General features: G+C 40.0%; 1 protein-coding gene across 6 annotated transcripts in view; it reads right to left on the bottom strand.

Moving 5' to 3' along the window:
• RERE (arginine-glutamic acid dipeptide repeats) overlaps positions 1 to 24,969 on the bottom strand; it is a 243,524-nt gene that overhangs the window by 81,214 nt on the left and 137,341 nt on the right. For all 6 annotated transcript variants that reach the window (XM_054222253.1, XM_054222256.1, XM_054222255.1 and 3 more), the window contains 3 exons: positions 18,513 to 18,561; positions 14,691 to 14,815; positions 13,730 to 13,829 (listed from right to left, as the gene is read on the bottom strand). In XM_054222253.1, coding sequence (XP_054078228.1) covers positions 13,730 to 13,829; positions 14,691 to 14,815; positions 18,513 to 18,561 — 274 coding nt within the window. The remainder of the gene's footprint in view (positions 1 to 13,729; positions 13,830 to 14,690; positions 14,816 to 18,512; positions 18,562 to 24,969) is intronic.

Here is a 24,969-nt window from a genome sequence, read left to right as displayed (position 1 = left end):
GAGCCTGCTCTATGTCTTCTGAAAACGATCTCCAAGAAAAAGAAATATTGCTGGGATGACAAAAACTGAATTACCTTCCTACACCCAAGAGGGAGAACAATTTGCATGCAAGCTTCCCTACGCACACACGAGGTAGGTGTTTCTAAACAACGTGCTAAGCAAACCAAAGCTTCGAACCTATCGATTAACATCACAGAATTTTACAGACCCTCCAAAGTTTCTTTACAATAGGGACAGTCAGAACATGATTCTGTACACTGATCACCTCCTGCTTTTCCTTCCCACCCAGCATTTATCCCGAGCCATCTGCATCTCACCCATGCTGCTAGAATTGTGCTTAATCAGGCTCAGAAAACATTTTTATACAAGTACTATAATTGGTGAACTTCTCCCAAGACTTATGAACCGAACAGGGATCAAGATACAATTACTGAACAGTGACAAGATATTAACTACTTTGTCACTATTAATATAAAGTTATAACAAAACCTGATTACAAGAGGAAAAAACTCCTCATTTTTCTTATGTCAAAAGGCTCAAATTTTAGAACAGCATTCTGTTTCAAATAAAAATAGCAATATTACTTTCTTACTGCTGCTTGCTGTAGCTATTTACATCTCTCAACCAATCCATAAGTACCGATTCTGTACATTTGACGATGGTGAGACCCCTTCTACCCTGGGGCCACCTCCTAACAATACTGGGTTTTTTTTCTTGTATTGCTTCTTTTGTCCGATCTTGCCTTCACTCAGCCCGTAAGCTCTTCGGTGCACCAGAACGCCCTGCATGCATACTGCATCCAGTAGCATGATTCACAGACTTTTAAAAGCTCTAAGTAAATTACTCAAATTTACTTCTGTTAAGTAGGTCTAAGTGATTTCTACTAAGAAATAAAGGCAGATATTGGAATCAAGAGACAAGGGAAAAAACAAATCACTGGCCTTACAGAAATTTTTTTAGACTATAATAAAAATCAGTTTCTACTAAAAGCCAGCTTTGTATGGTTCTGCCAAGAAATAACCTATGAAAGGTTCGTGCACTGACTTTTGAAAGCCACCACGCAACTTCAAGAAAGAAGAAAGTCAAATGGCAACTTAGATTGCTGTGATGGCATTTACAACAAAATACAGAGATGCGTGCATATATATGCGTGTGTTTTTATTATAAATACAATATACATGCTTCTTTAAAGCTGCACCACTGTTGAATCTAGGACGAGCCTGCTCTAAGAAGCCTGCATGGCTCCAGAGCCATGGTCAGGGCAGAATATTCAACAAATCTTCAAGAGCTGCAGCAGAATGTGGGAAAAGCTGGGAAATGGAAAGCAAAGCTCTGCGCAGGACTCATGCAGCTGTGGAGAGAAAGCACATCTGTAAGGCCTGGTACAGAGCAGTCTTCATTTTCACTTCCTGGATTTTGTCAACTCCGGTTTTAAATAGCTTGTGCATCTGTAAGCACATTGTTTTCTTATAAAAGAGGGTTCGCTTTTTCAATAAAAGCGATACTGTAAGTGGGCAGGGAATTTCACAGACCAAGAAGTGCCCATTTCACACAAGGCACTGTGGTCCATCATACTGGCGCACGCTATGAAATGGTGGATTTTGGATACCACGTACCATGCCGTGCCATCTTCCAGTCTATTTTATTGGCATCTCAGGTGTCTGGTCATGAATGCCACAGGACGGACTGTGACAGTCTATAAAGCCAAGCAGTCTGCAGTACAAAGCGCACCAGAAATGACTTTCTTTTCTTTAGTAAAGCAGAAGTCCCCGCACGTGAACCTCAATGTATTAAAAATAACATGCTATTTTTTCCATTTACCGATGAAATTTCAGTTCCATATAATCTTGGAGCCTCCTTTGTAACACCTGGAGAGCTGAGTTTCCAGAAAATATTTTGATCGACAGTTGTTACTAAACCCCTCAAAGCAGTTGGGTATAAAAGCAGAAGTGCACAGCCCTCTAGAAAATCAGGCCACCCAGAAGTCAGACTGCGCATCTCCCACTGACAGGGAGGAGCATCTTATCAGCCGTGTTAAAGAAGACATTAGCACATTACGGGTTACGCTTCACACAAATTGGTTCAAACCTTCTCTTATCTGTAGGAAGAGATCTTGAACTGATGAAGGTGCTCTTCCACCTCCACCAATTTATTGGGGCATTCAAAATTTATTTATACTTGAGGACTTTTAAAGTAAAATAATTCTAAAAATAAGAGGTCACGGCTGGGCAGAGATCATTACCTGCAATGTGTTTTTAGAACAAACACCAATATTCCCTTAACTGGGGGCCTGAATTTTTTTTTTTTCCCCCGTAACAACAACTAAAATAACAATAGCATACAGGGTGTTACTGCAGTAAAATAAGCACTCCGCTATTATAATGGGAACAAGAAAGAAAACTAAGCCAGTGTAGTTTTCTATTCATTTTCAGCTTTCTATACGGCACCTACCGGAAAGTTACAGATACTCTGTGCAATAATTATAACCATGTGTACCTTGGCAGAGTAACCATAGAAAACAATGCCTCAGCTTCCGAAAAATAATTCCCTCCCCACCCTAATTTCTTCAGCTAATTGATCTCCGTAAGCTACTGCCACGAGATGCGCTAACACATCCGAGCCACCATCAGCACCTCCCGCTGCTGGGCATCAGGGAGATGCGTTACCCGAGATCACTCAGCAGAAACCATCGCCTCTCCAATCTGTCTCCCAGGTGGAATTTCCTGAGGTACAGCAGAACCATGGCTTATAAATCTGCCTCTGTTGACTACTCCCACGGCTGTACCTCCGTGCAGGTGAGACCGTGATCTCGGCCCATCTGACATCAGCCACAAGGCAAAGGATAAGGAGTCGAAAGCTCGAGTTGCAGTGCCCGTACTCAAACAACACGACCAACTTCAAACTTTTTTTTTTTTTTAAAGACTCCTGTGGTATGCAGTACCTACTTAAAGGCATGAAAATAAGATGTTGTCTTTTCTACTGGGCACACATTAATTTTTCTCCTTGTCTGCACTCCAGCACTGGGAAGAGATCCATCTTCAAGAAAGAAAGGACTGTTTGTTTTGCCAGCTCACCTTGCAAATGTTTTTTTCCATGCGTGCCACTACCTAAAAGATTTTTCACTTCAGAAATCTGACAGCGTTGAAGAGAATGGTGCTTCTGTTTCTTTTCCCTGCTTGCTCCCTCCCCAAACATGCGGTAATGCCAAAGCCTCTTTGTAACTTGGAGGGCATCTTTATTTTGCCTCAAGGACAACACGTGTTTTTCCCTGGCAGCCCTATTGCCCAAGCAGTTTAAACTGAAAAAAAATAAAAATCAGACAAGCTCAGAAAGAATGGACTGGTCTAACAGGCAACTACTCTGGTTACTGAACGATAGAAGAGTTTACAGGCCATCAGAACTGTCCCAAATCAGCAACAGAAAATATGAGTATTAACTTTTGACCAAGTAATTACGTTAATAACAATCACAAAACCCGTAAGCACAGACATGAAAGAAGAGCCATCTAACAGAAAGGACACAGATGCGAAAACAAGAGAAGTGATACAGGTTTACAGTCTCCTGAAAAATGTTACTTTTAGCAAGCAGGAAAAAAAAAAAGCTTTTATAAGCGTCAGGAGTAGGATAATGCCCAAAAAGGAAAAATATTTTTTTATAAGTGCCAGAGTTACATTTACTTGTTTCAATCTGGCTTATTAATTCTCTGCTTATTACTTTCGGTCATTTAATATATACAAGCACTTTATTGGCAAGCAACTCAAACATATAAATAATAGCTAATGATGCCTGCCTATGGTTTCATTAACTGCTGCTTGAACTTTTCAAGGTATTGCTATAAACACTAGATTACTACCCTGTCATCTAGAGAATCATCATTTTTAGCATTAACTCTGCCATCTAAATTTTGAACCCCGGTGACATTGTGCACGTATACAAACGCACCAGAAGGAATCAACACAAATGTACTTATACTTTAAAACAAAACCACAGCGATTTCTGCATCACTGGATAGGATTTTAGATTCAAGAAAAAATTCTGAACGTGCACGTGCCCAAAAACCTCTTTTATATTACGACAGCCATTAAACAAAGCTCCATCACAGGCAAGGCTTATTACCATAAAGTCTGCACGTTACCACACGGTTTCAAGTTTCTACTACAGCTTCTCAGCGGAGCTGCCATTTTCTGTCTGCGTGAGGTTGCAAATAAATTCTCCTTTTGGCATGGCTCAGCTGTCAGGCACCTCTGTTCTGTAATGAACCCATGAATTACATCTTGCAGCTCTGACATCTCTGGTCTTGCTCATCAAAATATTGTTCTTCAATTGTAATTTATAACTTAATTTAAATGTCCCTTTTACTGTGACCTTTTTAGATCAGAATTGCATTGCATCTGGCAGCTTCTACTTCAGCAAGGCATCCTTTTGCAATTACAGTCATTATGATCTCCGCTGAAAAGCCCATCTGAGTTAGGCTGCATTCATGCTACGGTATTAAATAATTGCAGTCCATTAAGAACACTGTTAGATTCCAGAGTCTTTTTCTCTAAGGAAAAATTGCTACTATACAGTGATAAAGCAGTACCGAACTACTTTGAAGTCTACCCAGAAAAGGCAATACAAGCAGAAGGGATGGTTGAGGCAGAACACCTTTTTGTGGGGACGCAGCCGTGTCCCGCACTGGAATTCAGGAGCTCTGCAGGTTGGAGCACTGGCTCTTCCACCGAGCCATCGCTGGCCACGGACAATCCTGTCGCTTCTCAGGGCACACGGATATAAAGCCTGACCTGCCAAACATGAGCTAAATACCCATATTGCAAGAGCATTTAAAGACTCAATACAGATGAGTTGAAAGAGATTTTTCCCTGCTGCCAAGCAGTGGAATTGTAAAAGACGACGATATTTGCCTGGTACTCTATGGATTATATTTACATAACTTCCCTATTCAAGCACCAGTTATTGTAATCTATGCAGGCTTAAGAACATTGTAATTATTAATGAACTATTTGCCCCTCTCACTGAAGAGGACAATGGTCAAGATACCCAGTAGCTCCATAAAACTGTAGCACCTTTAAGAGGGTAGAAAATAAAGAGGAGAGAAAAGGAAAAAGACAACAAGGAAAATGAAAAGCAGAATGAGAATTACTGCGATGTGGCTTGAGTAGCTAGGTCTTTTGGTGTAATTACTCTAATCCAAGCACCTAATTTAATACAAAAATGTAATCGAGGCCACTTTCAGTAGCAGAGCTGACAAGTTTCAGTTTGATGCAGATACTCTTTATAGCTACAGACATCTTGCCCTATTATCAAATGGAATATGCTCCACAGCAAATATCTTATTAGGTGAAACAGCAAAATCTATTTCCAAATTTGCATCATCCTTTAAAAGTGCTCATCCTCCAAAGTCACAAGATTTGATTTTTATCAACCGTGTCTGCTACTCAACAAGACGCTAGCCCCAAATGCCCTTTAATTCCAGGAATTTCCTTTCCTCCCTCCTCTCTGAAATTCTACCTCCTCCCCACCTGCTGCAACACACTGAACAATCTGGATCAGAGAAAAAAAATAAAAATACTGCCCTCAGATAACAAAACTACTTTGCTGAGCTCCCTCTGGTGCCCAAGGACAATGGAACCTTGAACCAATCAAGAACCTAAACCCTCCAACAGAAGGACTCTGCCCAACAATCTCCTTTTGCTAACCGGGACAGTTAACTGGGAAGTTTTGATTTATAACTAGTTGACACAGCTTGGCCTGCAACAGAATTTGAAACGAACAAAAGAAAGAAGGTGACAGAAATCAGTAAGCTACCAATTTTCCTACTAAAAGAAAATTACTGCTCGTTCTGTTTTTAAAAATACCTGATTTGTGCTATCCGACAGCTTGAAAATACAGAAAACAGTCCCCACTGGTTTCAGGGCAGGGGGGAAGGCACCTTCCATCTCTTCCCCCCAGTTCTAATCTATTTTCAGCTTCTAAATAAACTCTAATTGCTACAAAGTTACCTGAGACACTAATGATGGAGATTAAAAAGCCAGATGCTTGTGTCACCCCCACTTCTCACACACGGGTGCTGCCAGGGCTCTGCCAAACAGCTCAAAAGACAGTCGCAAAATAGAGAACGGCAGAGGGAGCTAACTGTGCCGGCTGGGCTCGAGGGTCCACGCTGCAGCCGTGGCTCCTGCTCCGCCGGGCAAGAACTTGCCAAATACCTGCAAAACTTGCAGCAGCATTTAAAAAAAACCCAAAACTTTTTAAAAAAATTATATATTTTACACATTCCCCCAAAATTTCTAAAACTAACCATGGCAGTCATTTTTGTCCCTTTTTATCAGCCCGTTTCAACCGTTTCTCTAGAAAGATTTCCTGACTCATCTTACAAATAAAGTGCTGCAGTTTTTCCCCTAAGAGGAAGGATAAGGATGAATGAAAATTCAAAGTGGCAAAATTGTCTTACGCACTAGAAGTGGCTTCGTTTTCCAACATGCCCAGGCAGAGAGTGATAGCCCCTGAAGTGCTGCGCTACCTCATTTGAACCGTGAGAGTAGCTGTTAATTAAGACTCATCCAAAAGGAAAACTAGTAATAATAAGAAATGCTAACATATATTTAAATAATTTTTTATGCTTTCAACCTTGTCTGTAGTTAATGAACAAGAAAATCTGGTCTAAGGGCAAGTTAAAACAGGGAGTAATTTGTCTGGGTGACATCTTACTTAGAACTGAACTTCCTTAAACCGATATTACACTGTCATGTTTGTCACTCATAATGACATGTTCCCATGTAATAGTGTTATGAGAAGTCAGAACAACGCTATTAGTAAAGAGAGATTTATACAATATTAGCATATGATTGTTTTGTCTTTCTTCCATGCAGTAGTATGAGAGCTTAAGTGGTGGTATTTTCTTACCATAGGAGGATAAATAGAGTTGCTGGCACTTCGATTTCCTCAGCAAAAATCACATGCACATCAAAATGACCCAGAACTCTGAGGTTCCCTCTTACGCACTGAGTCTGCACACTGTCATTTCCAATTCTTTTTCTAGGGTCTGCTGGTTTATATAACTGATGCTCACACTGGCTCTTGAATCAGAGCAATGGGCAAGGCAGAACAGCGAGAATTATTATTATGGAACTTTTTTAAAAACCGGGAACAAAGAAGTAATTTAACTCCTCCTTGACCTGGATGCTCTGGGAAAAGAATTGTAGAAACTCTGACCAGCAGGCACAGGTCAAAAGCAGCAAAGGATAAGAGAGGCCATGAGTTTATGGGTTTGTGTTGGTATGGAGCACAGAAAGGACCTTAAAACAGATCTGATACTAAATCAGAGCTCTGGAGGAGAGAGGCCAAGAAATGGGAGGAAGGGAGGGGAAGAAACTACACCAAGATTTACCCCAACTCTTACTCCACAGGACTCGCTAGCAGCGGCAACTATGCTTATGCTCAATATTCAGCTTATTACAATCTTTCCACGGATCGTCAGATTTAGGGCATCAGCTTTCTACCATGGAGCAGGATGAACTTTCTGAGCATATTTTTTTCCAAACCTATTTGTCAGCCATTTCTGCTCTCCAAAATCACTGCTGTAGTATTAAACGCTTCTTTTGCTAGCTCTAACCTGCAGCGCTTGCCAGGTCCAGTTCTTGTAACAGGCCCTCACCACGTTAAGACATTTTAAAATCAATTCTTCCAGCTTTTGGATACCCAAATTCTCGATACGATGACTTCCTAATATCCTTGAAAGTTTTTGCCTGCTTTTCTGCTGAAGCCATGATTTCAGCGAGGCTCCAACACTACCCCTATGGTGCAAAGTGAGATGAAGACAGAGGAAGAGCCCCTTGCTGCTGCTCCTCCTCCTCCCTACGCACAGCTCCGCCTCAATCAGCTTCTGCAGCACTTCCCAATACAGTACGCTGGGACACCAGTAACTCCCACGCTTTCTTTTACCAGTACATCAGAGAAAACAGCTCATTTCTTTAGAGAAAACAAACAACTCTGACCAAGAGAGGTGAACGCGGAGTTTTCGCTTGTGTGCCACAACCAGGTAGGTGTAGGAACAGCCACAGGCTTCTCCCTAAAATGAAGGTGATATTAAGGCGCTCAGGAGGTGGTATCAGCTCGCTCGCATTGTTTCACTTGGCTCTATTTCTTGCATTATGAATGAAAGCACGTGCAAAGTGATCCAAACCAGCTGCAATTATCACCAGCCTACCAGAAATGTGGGGTTTTTAAATGAAAAGGTCTCTCTCCTTGCCTGGCAACTTTGAAAAGGACATCAGTAAGTTTTAACTAAGGGCAAAACACCACTAATGTTTCCACTGGAAGAATGATTTAAGACGTTCCTAGCTCCTCGGTTGTGCCGATTCAACTATTTGACAGCCCTCCTACACGCTGCCCGTGTGATGTTACTTTAGAGTATCCCACAAGCGGTACACGCTTTGTTTCGAAAAATGAACAAAACCACAGAAGCACCACTTTGGAGGTCACATTAAAGTTTTTACAACCAGAATACTGTCAAAAAGCCACAAAGCTCTTCTGTGTATTTACAACCTTTGCAGATCCTTAACAAGGCTACAACAATCATGCCAAAATCCTCCTGCACAAGCCTCACAGTAAATAAAGTTCTGAGGGTGGGATAAAAAAAGGAAGGGAAACACTGAGGAAAACACCTGTGAAAACAAGAACAGTTATTCATATGAAGACAAACTAATACAACTTTGGCTGTTGTGTGTATATAGAAAGCTAGGTAACAAGCCTCCAGAAGGTATGATGCTTAAAGAATTACAACCGTGATACAAGTACCTGTAAATATTTGTTTTCCATCTCAAAAAAACAAAGCAAAACCCACACAATGGAGCCAGAGGCTTACTGCTTGCTAAGTTTGCATGTTGCTTTTTCACATGTACAAAACCAGGTTTCAATATGATTGACCTTTAACTGACTTGCCTATAAGCTCTCTATGGTGTAAGAGCTTACAGCATTTCCACCAAACACAACACAAAGGGACCACTACTGATGTATTAGTGTAAATTAACCTTGAGGAAATTACGGAATCACAGTACAGTTATCACTTCTGAATTTAAAACGCAGAAGTGATGTACGTGGCTCTGGATATTAAGAGAAGGGCACATCCTGTTACATTTGAAGGCAAACACTCCTTTAGATTCCTAAGGAGCAAGACAAAAATTACTCCAGTGATCCGTATGCCACTGAAATGACCCTTCCAAGACTGAAGTGTAATTTTAAAACTTGGTCCTTAAGACAATGCTTGTAAGTTTTCTGGTATGCTTTGTTAATCTGGTCTTTAACACTTCCTGATCTGAGTGTTAATAAAGGCAAAACTCAACATCATTTCTGCTTTTAAGAACATTTAAACTACTTTCTGTTACTTTTTTGGTAAGTCAATACTGAACTGCATGGCAAAAACCTAACCTGAGTTGTCTGACACCGCAAGCCACAGTCCAATAATCCACATAAATGTTTTGGCACTGTGTATTAGCTTAAAAGGCCGACGTGGACAAGAAGGACATTCTCTGTAACAAGCTCTAGGATCACACCTCTATGAAGTTCTCAGTCCCACAAGGAAGGAACACTCAAGTATAGAATTTCCTATGTCTAAGAGGACTTTTGCAAAACATAATGCCAGAATTGGAGTCTTGCACGAGAACAAGGACACACAAAAACACAAATCAAAAAAAGCTTCATCTGCTTGTCTGCACATGCTGGAATTTGATCCGGCCATAGAACGTTAAGTGCAGTCTTGTTGGTGTTGTGGGGTTTTTTTTTTGTTTTTTTTTTTTTTTTTTTTTTTTTGTTTTTTTTTGTTTTTTGTTTTTTGGTTTTTTTTTTTTTTTTTTTTATAAATTTGAAAACTGGAAACTTCTTCTCATGCTCCACGTAAGTGTTAGAGATGGCCCAGGTTACCCGCCAATCGTATGTGTTACAGAAGAAATTTATCCACAAGTAAAATATACTAGCAGCACAATTGGCCATTTTTTTTTTTTAGAAAATACTTCCACAAGACTTCTTTCTTCCTTCTACAGAAGGGAACAAAAGGGTGCGTCAGATGCTTTCCCACACTGAACATGTCATTAGAGTGGGCGACGCACTCGCAAGTAAAGAATGCTAAGCAAAATAAGGTTGTTAATTAAACTCGCCTGATTTGGAAAGGGAATAAATTCTAAGGTTTTCAGTTGATTTCCAAATTTCAATTAGCTTGGAACAGACAAAAAAAAAATCCAAACACCCACAAATGGCTGATTAAATCCTGGCTCTCTTGCATGATTTTCTTTTTAAGGATCTCCATAGGTATGTTGTAAACATAGTGTTTTGAGGGGCTTTTTGACGGTATTGTGATTATTAAAAAGTGATGCCTATCCACACTCAAAGCCCAAAAGCGAAAAGTGCATTACTACCGAGTGTTAATTATAAAATTTTCCCATCAGCCATGCTGGCTCTCAGAACGCAGTAACGCTGTCCACAGTGACCCAAAGTAAGGTTTGGGAGTAACTCAAATGAGCATTTCCATTTCCCTTTTCGCTTATTAGGAAGAGCTCTGCCTCAAAGCAACGTGGTTCTCCAGTTCACAAGACAGAAGGAACCGGGTAGCTATAAAAAAATTAAAATGTTTCCATCACCTACCGTTTCACCAGTAAAAAAAAAATGCAAGTTTACTGAATATGCACGTTTTTATTTTACATGACTAATATTTTAAGGTCTAATGAATCAAATCGCCTTTGTTCATTAATATTTAAACAAAGTGCAAAAGACAGTTAGTTTTAGAAAGTCAGCCACATTCAGCTACCTGTTCTATGGTAGTATAACAAAAAAGTCTCTCTCTATCTAAAAAGATAATGTTGAAAACTTTCAGGAACAAACATGTGCTCCTCCACGGCTCTCTGTGTGACAGCCACCACTCATCAGGAGGGCAACGAACTCCAAATGAAAACTTTATTTCCTTCCCAAGGGTTAAAATGACAAATGTGGCATCAAATCCCAAGAGCCAAACAAAGGAACAGGAGTTGAAATTCACCTGGAACATTAAGTGAATAATCATTTCAATGAGCTGATATATATATGTTGCATTGCGCCTTCCATGATCTTCATTTCTATCTGGTATAATTAACAATAAATCATTCTAGGGGCTACAGCATCTGTTATTACATAAATAAAACACTAGCAAAGGAGCTTGTCAAGACTGATTTATATGAAGTGCTGCTCTGAAGTTTATTGCATTTCCATAATAAGAAATCATACCATATCAATTTTTTCTACGTTAATCTTCTGGGTTGCGTATGATAATTTCTAAACAAAAACACAACTTACTGCAGGGTAAGATTCTCACAAATCATTTATCAGATAAATCTGGTATGTTTTAAACGGATGGTGAGCAGAAAGATTACGGGCAGCACCATTTTGGCAGGACATGAAATTACCTATCTAGACTGCTTTAAGTTACCCAAAAAAGTAGGCTCTAAGAAATAAGCCAAAGTTTCTTAAAATATCCCACACGACAGAACTATCATTCATAAGAGAACACTTTTCTAGAAAAATTCCAAGTGAACAAGGAAAGTATCTTCACTAGTTTCTAAAAATGACTACGAACAGTATTAGTTCCCAGAGTAGATTTTTGAAGCGTGAATAAATCAAACATCACAGAAGCCTAAGGACCTTCCAGGAGCCGTTAAGGTCAAACCTTGCAGGTTGTATTTTCCTGGAAGTACAACAGTCCAGGTTCAGGCAGACTCTTTAATGGGACAGACAAACAAGATTAAGAGGATAAATTAAGACTCTGTATAGTTCTTTTATTTCAGAAGTGTGAAGCCCTCCCCCACTCAGAAAATGAATCAGCAGTGATTTTCTAAGAGAGATGTGCACTAGAAATACAAAGAGAAAATAATCAAAAGAACAGAAACAAAATATTTTAGGACTAATCTAAGTCTCAGAAGCAAGAAGTCTAGAAGTGCAACTCCTCAGGCTCCCAAGTGATTAAAGGGGGTAATTAAAATAGATAGCGAAGCAGTGAACCTAAATGAATTTTCTGCATTAGTCTTTTATTATAGATGACAAGGAGAAAGAAATTCCCATTTCAAAAGTTCCTTGATGATTATTGGCCTTAACAGAGATTTGAGTCTCTAAGAAGGATGTTAGTGAACAACTTGGGAAACTCTAGAGTGGTGAGCCCCCAGAATCAGATGGCACCCATCCCAAGAAGGAGGAAGGAAAAAGTTGTAAAACAGGTAAGAAACTGAAGCGGCTGTGCAATACAGACCTAACTACAATTCTTACCAAACTGTATAAAAATCTTTAACACACTGGTTATCTTTAGGAAAGGAACCAAAGGACTAAGATTTATACTTTCCCCTCAGTTCTCAGGTGCACTGCGAAGCACGGAGAAGACAGACTTGACTTGGCAGCCGTAAAAGTGAGAATAACAAGGAAGCATTTAATCTGGTTATAGAATTTGATCTTGGATTTCAGCTGGTTACACGTGCGAGTGAATAGACTCTATTTAAACAATTTTGCAGAATATGACTGAAAGTTCTGTTGCTGTTTATTTAATAATACTACAGGGGCACATTTTAGATCTTAATCCTATTTTAGTCCTGTCTGTTGCAGGAAACGACCAAAATTGATGCACTCTATGAAACACAAGTAATCAAATAGAAACGGAAATAAAACAGAAAAAACAGTGCAAGTGGGTTTCAAAAGTGAATGTTACCTAAATAACACTTTTCATGTTAAAGAATACAGGCATTTTAACTTTAGTGGAGATACCAAGTCATGCATACCTAATCACAGACTTGACCAGTTACAAACCAGTTCTACAACTTAGATCAAGCTGCTTCTTAACTTTCTGAAGTATTTAAAAACTTCATGTAATGGGATGTTTTACTGACAGTAAAGAATCAGTTAAGCATATTTAACGTGATTAATTTGATAAGGTCAGTTCCAATCACTTTAATAAAACAACCAAACAACACCACCACACTTAGGATACTTCCTCTAAACAAACAGATAACCTGTTTTGTCGCAGTGATTATCACTCAGTTTCTGATGTGTATCACAGACATCTACCAAGCTTTTAAGAATTTTATAAATAAATGGTTAAAAAAGCCCCTACGTGCTGTAAATAATTAAAGCATAGCAAGCAGAGGCAGACATAATACACTGTGGTCATTAGGTGGTGTTTAGCAGGAGTACAGCACACTAAGTTGTTTTTTGCTGATAGCACTAGTAGTTTTATTTTTACTAAATGAAAACAAATTACTTGAGCCTCAAGCACTGTGAGCAACGTAACGTATGAGTCACTGGAGATAGTTATGAACACTGAGGCAGAACATGCTTAAAATTTCTTTTAGGAAAGGAGATCTTTAAAAATTAAATGTGAAGGTACACGCTGCATCCTCCCTTGGCAGTTTCCAAAAAACACGCTCAACTGAAGCTGCTCCCAGCTTCCAGTCCTACCAGCTCCCCATGGGGTCTGCACATTTCTATGGGGATTGCCCCTAAAACATATTACAGATTTAGCTAGAAATTAACGCAGCAGAGGGTACACATCTTATCCTTTCTACAGCTTTCACGAGTGCACGTGACTACAATGTAACCAATAACCAATTTTGATCCCAAAATCTATTTTACCTGCTAAATATTTTATGCACTACGTGCTTTAAGTAGTCCAGGAATAAATGGAAAGACTGTTCTTCCACACAGCAGTTCTACATATACTTACTGTGTTGAGCGCGTTAAGTGTAGTGTCGTCACGGGAGGCTGCCACACAACCATCTTCTGTGGATCCTCCGTCACACATGCCTGCAAAAGCTGCCATGCTCCTTTACAGTTTGAGGGGGAAAAAAGTTTAAATTCTTCAGCTGTTTGATGCACACATCATGCAATACACAAATAGTATATGTACACCTTAAATCACAAATTTCAGGGCCTTGCGATACTGTGTGCAATGAGTAAACAAGGCACCACAAACTCTGCTATTTGTTACGCAAACCTGAGTCGCCTCAGCATATGCAATAATTAATTCAAGATTAAAATCCAATCTAAGTGGATATCATCAATTAAAAATCTGCACTGCAGTAGTACCAAATCCTGATCAGGATTACGGAAGATACAACCTCCAGACATGAGGACAGAGTCTCACCGCAGATAGCAAATCTTTTGTTATAATCAGTTTCATTACGTTAGAAAACTGACTTAAATTGCGGATTCCCCACATCTATGAATTCTTGCAGACTAGAAGTAATTTACTCATATTCTGAATTATTATGAGGCCCACCAGTGCATCTCATTAATCTACCAGGCATACCAGAGACCCGTATGAAACGGAGAAGTGGAGCTTATTCAAAAATCGTTTATTCTCTAAAGGAATCCTGTGCTGTCACGGCTATGCCACTGGTAGCAGTTACTTCCCTTGTTACATGGTACACATCCAACACCAGCACATACTGCTGGTTTTGCCTTTTAAATCCAAAAGGCACAGCCAATGGAAAGACTCTGTGTTGGCCCAACATCAAATCAGAGCATTCTTGTCTTGAACTAAACATTTCAGCTTCTCTGGTTGACTTCCATGCTACACCAACACTGAATAGAAAGGAGTGACCGTAGCCAAGCGCACATACATGGCAGTCCACATTTCCGCTACAGCATTCCAAAGACATTGGTAATACCTTGGGGGAAATTACCTTGCTGCCCTAAGGTACATAAGTAAGTCACAGTCGTTGACGCCTGGCATCCACACAAGTTCTTCATGCTGTGTCACTGTGTCACCATCTGGGGAAGGAAATGGCTGCAGATCAGGAAGTTTAGCCTGGGAAAAGAAAAAAAAGAAACGAAGAGTTCATTCAGACATTACAGTTGTTAACAATGTTAGGAGGATGCACAAGTGTTATAACAGAGTTTTTAAATTCTCTAGAATATTATGATCTCATAGATGGAAGATATTCAGACAACAGGTGGTGAAGGTATTTGATCCAAGTTTCAGAAGTTTGAGGAAACTGGGTCATCAAGCCCCAGCCTACTCTCTTTATCCAGCATTCCCTCTTCTAGCAGGGCAGGTCATTTCCTGACAACTGTGCAGGGTTAACACCACCTCTCAGACCACCACCAGCGAAGCCCTTCTCTATATAGACCAAGTGCAAACATGCCTGCAGAAATACCACAGCTTGACAGTAAACCATTTTGTACTGCGCATTTAGTTCTCCACTGTACAGAAGTCAAACACTGTTGGACAATGTACCCCCAAACAGACGCTTTTCATTTGTCAAAAAGATGCTGTTACAACTCCTGCTTGCCAGGCTAAAACATACTCACCCAGCATACTACCGTGAAAGATGGCGGGAACGTGGCTATCATATGTGTACCACTTTACATGACTCAAAAACCCTATACATTTGACACTAAGTTTAAAATTAAGTCCTCGGTAAATCATTAAAACTCTAAAGAGAAACAAAGAAATTTCCTGAAAGTGAGATAGCTCAGTGAAATGAACTCTGCCACTAAATAAGTACCACGCTGTATCCAGAGACCCAATTAGCATCTCCAGTCATCTACCACTATGGGATGAGATAGCTGAGAGCCTCTTCAGAAACAGCTTTTAAGCCCTATAATTACCTCCTATACTCACAACGCTAAACATATTTGAGAGGCAACATTTATACATAACCAGTAATTACAAGTCACAGGTTCAGATGTCTTTCATGTTCTGCTCTTTAATCTGTACTTTATATTTTACTTCTTCCCTGAGAAAATGGATATGCCATTGAACTTCTCGTCTGGAAAAGGGTAAGCAAGCATTTTACCAAGATGAGGTCTCTATAAGAGCTATGCATTCTGGCAACCGGGGTGCTTTCACAAGTTAATGTTCATCCTTACGTACTCTAGGAACATGTTTAATTTACTAGAGTTACTCCTAAGAGCAACTTCCTCTGGAACACCTCTGGCCATTAATTTGTTATCCAAAAGTTTTCACAGGAGAACATTTAGCAGAGACCCACTCTCCTCCTCCTATGCATGTGGATTTGAGAACAACTGCAATCCTACAAAACGTTGATCTTCACTCATGGCCCTGCTTGCTGTTATGATACAAGCAGTAGTTTGAGGCATCTGTGCATTAAGTATCAAAAAAAGCCAACAGTCCTCCAGCACCTGTAACACGCACAGTTTAAGGAAAATGAAGGCAACAGATATTCATCAGAAACCACTACCAGGACCTCAGGGTTCTTTCTGGATTCTGCTACATACACCTTATTCTCAGTAATGTAGGTGGAGGAAAGTTGTATCCATTCCCTCAGTTAACAAAGCCCAGTGTACAGAGGAGGCTATTTTTACACCTTCCAAAGAATGAATCACACTACAGAACAGAAGGCAACAAATATCTTCAATCTGACCTCCTACCGTGGCCTACAAGCAACCATGCATATATCTTAAGATTATGCCTTACGCTAATTAATGGGATGACGATATATCCTCTTAGCGATGACATTTGTCAGAAACACAGATGCTCAGCAAATGAGTGAAAGAATAATGGAAGTTTAAAATATTAAGCAAAAGCTAACATTATTCTACATCAGTGGACCTTCTTCCTACTTTTTTCCCATCCATAAATGCATCTGGTAATTATAGCTTACAGCACAAGTGACTAATACCTGCCAAAATATTAGATGACAATTTGAGATGAAAGTTGTTTTGAAAGTATCATTTACAGCACTCTTATTATGACTAATGAAAAGACTACTATAGGTTTAATTGCCAAGGATTTTTTTCCTCTAAATGCAAAATATCCTTAAGAATGTTACATAGGTTCCACAAATTTTACTTTACTTTCGCTAGTTATTAAATAAGATTTTAAAAAGAGTCGGAATGAATATTCATCACCTGGATGCAAACCCCCAGTACTTGGACAGTACAAAGTCGACGGCAGAGGTAAAGGAGAGCACTCCGTTCCCAGTGACAGAGCTGGCCTTATAAACCAGAGCAAGTTGTACGTTAATGCTCTTTAAGAACAGATTATTTTAAATGCTCATGAAGGACTTCCCTCAAATTAGAAGGACACACCAGGAAGAACATAACATCTAGAGTCATAACCTTATTCTGCTTCCCAGTGTTTGATCCTATTCAGCACGCTTTCTCAATTTCTATTCTAACAATCCAAATGACTTAAGGCACTGGTCTTAAGAGCTTATGGTTCTTACTGCTTCTCACAGTCAAACACACACCACAACTGAGGTCTACCTGTCTTTAAAATCAAAACTTCTCCTCTGTACAGCATCGGAAAATAAAAAGAAAGCCTGCACAAAAAACTTCCTGGGAAATACAAATAAGATACTACAATTATAACATGACTTCTGTAAACTATGGACAAAAGGGTATTTCAATAATTGTCCAGAACTACTATGACTCCCAGGTTAAGAAGAATTTAAACTGCTTTGTATCAGAGTTATGCAGTTAAAAGGGTGAGGACCAGCTAACCTCTTGAATGGCAGAAGGAGAGTGTGTTGGTGATGCTGGCACAAGGCAACACTCGAAGAGGGTATTTAGAAAGAGGTCTGCCCTAAGAGCTGCCAAAACCGCTCCAATTAGAAACAACTAATTTTATGATGACTGTTGAATTACTAAATAGACAATGCCCCCCCCCGCCCCTGACTTCTGTGCTCAAGTACCACAGTTGCCCAAACTCATTTAACATACAAAACTAGGAAAAGATGTGCAGACTTTAAGTGTAAACACGAGTCAATGAGGAAATGCAAAGCCCTAGACATGAACCAGAGAGGGCACGCTCGGAGACAAACATAAAAGGGGGAGCAGGATTACAGCAAATTCTGCATCGATGACAGCTACATTAACAGACATGCTTAAAAGCACTGTATCCGTGTTAAAAACTGAATACATACATAAATATATATGTATCTCTGGTACAGGAAAGACACCCTGCTCAGGTTTGAAGTTCCTCCATCCTTCTAATTTTGTAATGTTGTTCTTGGAAAGCTGATGTCCTTTTTTTAATCACTTATAACAGAACTCCATTTTGTTTAAATATAGATTCACAAAAAGGACTGTTATAGGCAGCATACTATCAACTTGACAATTTTACTATGTAAATTAAAAGATCTACTTAGAATGTAAGTGTAAAATACCAAATTAATTTTTTATAGCTTATTAAAAGCACTGCTTGGTGAAAGCCAGCTGAGAATGCTTTAATTTTTAACTCCAGAATGTGCCCAATAGTAGCTGAGATTTTTTCCCCTCATTTCCAGTAATTACTCATATTCCTTCAATCTTATTCTAGAATTAACCCAATAGCACTTCTGCTAGTAATAATCATTAACATATCAACACTTGACATAGAAAAATCTCATTAACTGAGCTAAGGAATTCTAAAGAACCCGTGATGGGTCTAAAAGACTCACTGTATTTGAATGCATTCCATTTTAAATAAGTGTCCTCTGAACAGATCAAGTGGCAAAAGCATGCCCTCTGGATATTAGAATACGAACAAAATCCCTTACCTGATGGCTGGGTCCGACTCTGATTTCACCTTGGGTACTGTTTAGCCTCCTAATAGGTAAAGAAAAAAAACAGTAATAAGAAAGAATTACAATTAAGGACATTTAGGATCATATTCTGTATTTTTTGTCATTGCATTTCCAATGCAAATGGAAGAGAAGTAAAAATAATCCATTATTAAGAAAACAACTAAGGATATACGCAGGCGTATTACAGGCTACACTGCAAATGGCAAAAACCAACAGGGCAAGTCTGGAACTTTTGGTCAAGCAGCTGAAGTCAGGAAGAGGATCAGCACGATCTGTCCCCACAGCAGCACCAAAGCAGCACCACCGACTTGTAATCAAGACCCCTTAAAAGCCCCTCCAGCTCTGACCGCGCCATGCTTTCGCCAGCCAACTCAAAAGCCTACTCTGCAAAGAATTACCTTCCAACAAGCATCTGACTTTTACTGTGTTCCTTCAACTGCTTATTTCAACAGCAAACCTAAAACAATGCAGACAATATGCTAAGCACTGTGCTACAGATTACTACCCAGGAAATACCACGTCCCTCATAAACATCTTCGTGGTCACTTTCATTTTGAAAGAGAAAATATCTTAAATTAAAATATTTGGGGTATTAATCTTTGAAGAACAGAGCCTTGTATTACCAGCATTGGCAAAACTAATTCCTCTTTTTCCAGGCAGAGCTCATGGAAAACCATTCAAGTTACTTCGGATCTCACATGCAAGATTATCTAGCTCTCATTTTAAGAAGTTAAAGTTATTATTGCTACTGTTAATTCATTTGCTAAAAATCACATCAGATAATATGACACAGAAACATGGAAAATCTAAAAAGCAATGAAAACATGCCTTTAACATTTATAGAAGTGAATTTAATTCCATTAATCCAAAAAGGGATTCCCTTCTACAAAATACACTTGGGCCTTTATATTTTTCCACTCTTTTAGAAAGATATTTATATAGAAAACTTCAGGTTCCAAATGAACTGTCCTCCGTGTAGCGAGAATTACACTCTGAAGGGCTCATGTTTCGTGTTTTCACATAGAATTGCCCTGGCAACAATAGAAAGTAAAGGTATGCCAATATAAAGCAGAATAACACATCTGACAGGACAGAATTTATTCTTCTTCTTAACTTCTGAACAGACTAACAGAGTAAATAAAACTTTATCACTGAAGAGTGCCCTGTGACCCTTTTTTCTTTATTAAATATATTACAATATAAGCAATAAGAAGGCACACAAACAAAACTATTTACTGGAAATATTAATTTCTTGAGGACTGCAGTTGAATCCGTGGGACCTCTCTGCTGTGATCTCACACATCCAGCTCTTGCCAAGAGCCAGATCCCTACAGTCTGTAAAGGCTCTTGCACCTGAATGCTGGTATTTGTGGTACTGAAGGCAGCTGCGGTTTGAAAACTTAAATGATGCTCCGAACCTCCTGTAAAATATCATTAAAAGAATACAACCAAATCCAAGGAAATTCAATATCCCTAAAATGAACGTTGTTCTTTTCCTATAAATTGTTATTCAAAGGGACGACAAAATTCAGAGCTGTTAGGAGACAAACTTTTGACTTTTAACACTTCAGTAACTGCAAGCCATTGAAGTGAGTGTCAACACACCAGCAAGGAAGAGCGCATGGGTAAACTGAACAGACGACCATCTTTAATCCGGAAACAGCAAACTCGAATTCACCTTGCAATTTGCTGGTACAGGGAATAACGACATCATTTTACAAGTAAGCTGCCACACTGCAGGATTTCTTATTCACCCTGCTGTGTTCACAGGGATCACAAGCAACAGCTGAGAAACAGTTTCCTTTAAACTTTAAAAATTAAGATCACAACCATAAACTGCTCGCCCTGAGTGAAATTTCCAATGGACAGTCCAAACCATTAAATACCATTTGAAGCCAAAAAGGTTACTGGAGGGCTTTTTTACATGATCATTTGCTTATCTGTATGAACATTTTCACCTAAAAACTTCAAAGTATGTTGCACAGGTGTATTAAGTTAAACTTCTCCTTGCCAACCATTCTCAAGTGTTATTCACAGGTGCACAAGTGGGGAAGCTACAGGAGTGGGTCTGAGTGTCCCTTATCCAAGGCAACCAACAGGAGAACCCACCAGATAGGAATAAACACGGGGTTTGGAATACTCAGTCTTATGTCTCAATGTCTACACAACGCTACCTCCCTGGTAAGTGGATCCGCTCTAAAACGTGTGCCAGAAGTCCCCTGCAAGGACAAGAACATGTCAAAGTGACTTTCTCCAATGCATATTTTTGCAAGACGTGATCCAACATTGTTCTCTTGTTTTCAGATTATGCAAACAAACGACTGAACTAGTTAGAAATTAAATAACAGGGTACATACATTTTTTTCAGCTACAAGATGTCAGACTTTTTCCCTGTGAGGAATGAAGGGGAAACTGATAACAGAAAATGCTGATGCTCTTCCTTTAGTCCCAGAATTCATTTTAAAGCCATGCGCATCTCCACTAATCAGTGCAAGTTAAACTTAGAACATGGCTATGCACTTTGTGCCAGCTACAATACTTCATACCAGCCAAAGGCCATAAAAGTAGCTTGTGTACTTAAACAGAAAATTAAGTTATTTTCCATTTAGATAGGGAAAAAACAGCAGTCCAAATATTCCCCAACTCCCAATTTCTTCAGTTACATCACACCAAATATGATAAATAAAGAATCAAGACTGATTATAAGATGCTGGAGCATCCCATAAGTAATTGCAAACGTAAAAGCAAAGTTCTGTATGGGATTTATGCTCCTAAAAAAGTGGAGTTAGCTGGGGAAACGCATTGGGGCGATCCAACCATGATTCCTCACATGAAAACGAAGTGTCAAGATAAATATTTCTGAGAGCCTTTTCATCACTCATTTGCCATTCCCCGCTTCTATTCCCACCCCAAAGGCGCTCCCTCCCCTGCCCCACGAGGTAAGGGCCAGGCTGAATTCAGCTGCTGCGCAGCAGCGCATTCAGATCGCAACACACCACGCTTCTTTAAAAGGGCACGAAGCCGACGGCTCTGCAAGGGCACACAAGCTGTTAAATAATTTTTACTGTTTCCACGGCCCCAGGAACAGGTTTGCAAATGGAAAGAAAATTCTTGCTACGGGAACGAAAATGCACCGTAGGTTTTTAAGCTAAATTATATTGGTGGAGAGCAATTACAATAATAATGGAACAGCACTCCGTGTTTATTCTATGGGAAAGAAAAAAGAGGACCCAACACTGTATATGAAATCTGACACAAAAGAAACTGATGTAACAAAGCAGTATCCATAGCAACAACAACTTAATATTTCAGTCCTCTTCAGCTGCAGTGGATTAAATATAATGACAAGATGTTCCCTTTGAAAAGTAACCTGTTGCCATGACAACGTTGTATTCTGCAAAGTAAACAGGGGCTGGTCAGAAAGGAGATGGAAGCCTGCGACTGAATATCAAAAAGGCAAGCAGGTTCTGTAGCAGAGCAGGGCAAAACAAGCCCACTCTAATCCGAGAGCGGCTTGTTCCGAACAGTTCCGAGAGGAGAGAGAGGATGTTCAGTTCAATAAAGCTTTGTCCTTTCAATTCTAAAGCAACAGGGGAGGCTGGAGATTCAAGGCCAAAAGCAGCGTCGCGGAGAGAAAACGGTTCAGAGGCGAGGATGGGAAAGGAAAAGGAGACAGCCCAGGGTGGCGTGGAGCTGTGATTTATCAGCTTTAGAAAGAAGGAAAGAGAGGAAGGAAGGCTGGCAACAACAGCTCGTGCACGATTTCCCACAGACAAACAAGTTTAACCCTCTCTCTATCATCTACCTCCTTGTCGATACTGTCCACCAGACTCTCACCACTCACACAAAAACTGGCACAACCGTCAGCCTTTGTCCGTGAAAATACGGCAGTGCAATGTCATCAGGGACTGAAACATGGCAACAAAAAGAACTGCCACAAGACATTTGAGCTGCAATGAAGTACAGCAGCTCAGCTGTGAGGGAGGATAACTCGGGTTCAGGACTCCCAACACCAACGCTGTTACGGTATAGCTGGAACTGAACAGGACTGAGGGCTGGAAACCCGGAGCAGAAGTCTCCAGAGTTTGGAGGCAATGGCAAGAGGCATTTGCAGATTTCTGCGTAGCGCTTCTCTGCACTGTCCTGTCCTTGACGTGAATACAAGGCAGTTCTTTTCCCGGCACGTTGAGTGCAGATCTCTGCGAGGAAGCCAGGCTTCTGAAAGAAACCACAGAGGCTGCATACCTAAGGTGGACCTTTGGGGTCAAGGATCACATGTACAAGGTGGAATCTCAGAAGTTGCAATACCGCTTCTTTCATGTTTTCCTTTTTACTACCACAGTTCAGCAAGAAACACGCTATGCCGTAATTGCACATTTTTTATCCTGACTTACATCCCTGAGACGGGGGTGAGGGGGTGGTACCACTGCAGTACCACATTGACCCGACTGTTCCTCATCCGCTCATTTCACCCAGCAACAGACACGGTTTAATTTCGTTCTGCTACGGTCACCACATACTCAATGCTCTCCACCACATACTGCACTTCCACTGGCTTTCTGAAACACCTGCTACTAGCCAGGAGTACCTCAGAAGGCATGAAAATAACTTAATGCTACTATTAAGTTTGAAAAAAACCCAAAACAAACAGCCAAACAAAACACCACGACCCAAATGTCACATATAGGAGAACATTCTGTGCTACCTGTTTAACCACTCTTGGCATAATCATTCCTGATTCTGTATATTGAGCTGATCTGTAATTAAATTAGAGGATTACTTTAACAGAAAAAGGTTTTTATACCAGCCAAAACACTCAGCCACAGACGACCTCTCAAACGGCCTTTCTGATTCTCTTCAGAGCTCTCCAAGGGTTTTCAAAACCAACTTGCTAAAAACCACTGCCTACTGCAACACATGCCTATCACTAAAGCAAAGTTAACAGTGCAAAAGAAGTTTCACCAATTAAACTAGAAGCACTAAATGCACCAGACATCTAGGCACGACTTAAGAAGCTCTCGCCATCCCGGAATCCAGCCTGCGGGAAGGGACAGGGCTCTCTGGAGCTGAGCAGAAGAGGTACCAGAGCAGCGATTCCCAGGCATTCAGCCACCACGGCGTGGGGACAGGCCGGTAGCTAAGGAAGTGTGCAAAAACAGCTGGAAGAGGTCATTATTTTTATGTGACAAAAAATTAAAAGAGGAAAGACACAGCTTAAAGCTAGGACAGGCAGGGGCTTGGGGGGTTGGTTTCTTGTTTTTAATATGCAATAACAAGCTAGAGCACTAAACAATCTTATGAGATTTGGGTTTATTTACAAAGTCTGGTAAGAAAATCGATGGCTTACTAAATAAATCCAAAACCACATTAGATATATATATTATAGGCAGAATAGATTACAAATCGCAATCATACACTTTAACAGTGATGTAGCCAAACAGTCACTATTATTGGCAAGATAATCAGTTACATAAGTTGAAAGTGTGATGCAGTAAGGCAATTCCTAGATATTTGTGATTTCTGCAAAATTAATATAAATCTGAAATAGTTAGTAAAGTCTCAAGAAAATGTTTTTAAAAAAATCCTTTTATGCAAATGGTCCAATACCCAAGATGAAAAAAATGCTCTTTACCAGCAGTTCTAAAAACATCTGGCAAGGATCATTTTGTTCCATCTCTAGAGTGACAAAACTGGAGAGAACAAAATTATTCCACTCCAAGTTCAGCTGGTTAAAAAATAGTTTATCAGGGCCTGAAAGGAACTGGCATTACATTCAAGAGATTCATTTGCTAGGACATTCTGTTTTGTTTTATTCCATGAATCCATAAAACAAAATTCAGAACCTCCCTTGCCACGCTCCTCCCTCATCCAATGCTACTGCAGGCTCTGTCTGCAAAGACTTAACTATAAAAGAGCAGCTTTACATACATTTGCTCTTCTGCAGCACTGAAGAAGTCATAAGATTTCACCACAGTCATGCAAAACAGACTGCCCAGGAACACAACAAGCCTCTGTCATACATCACTGCTCCTGTTCTTACTTTCTCCCAGCATCTCCTTATGGTCGCTGCTGGAAGTCAGGACACTGAGCCAAATAGATCCCCGACTTCGCCCAGCAAAACCATTCTTATGCACGTTACCTTCGACACAGTTCAAAATACAAAAGGGACAATCAGGTTCAGGCCATTTAACCTCTAACCAAAAAGCCCCACCACCAACCTGTGAGTTAGGTGCCTAAGAATAAGGGAATTGGCTCCCCCTGCTTCTAAACAAACAGCAATTCTCGCTTAAAGACAGTGAGTTGGTCACATTGTTTTGTTTTCATTATATGGGGATTGATTGCAATTTACAGATGAAACAATGGCTTCTTAGCTTTTTCCAATGGTTATTTTCTACATTAAAAGTTTTACTTCAAGTTACCCGATTTCATG

The sequence above is a fragment of the Rissa tridactyla genome, chromosome 16, assembly GCF_028500815.1.
Source record: "Rissa tridactyla isolate bRisTri1 chromosome 16, bRisTri1.patW.cur.20221130, whole genome shotgun sequence".
Lineage (NCBI taxonomy): Eukaryota > Metazoa > Chordata > Aves > Charadriiformes > Laridae > Rissa > Rissa tridactyla.
The sequence above is the reverse complement of the archived record's forward strand: the minus strand, read 5'-3'. Positions and strand labels throughout refer to the sequence as shown.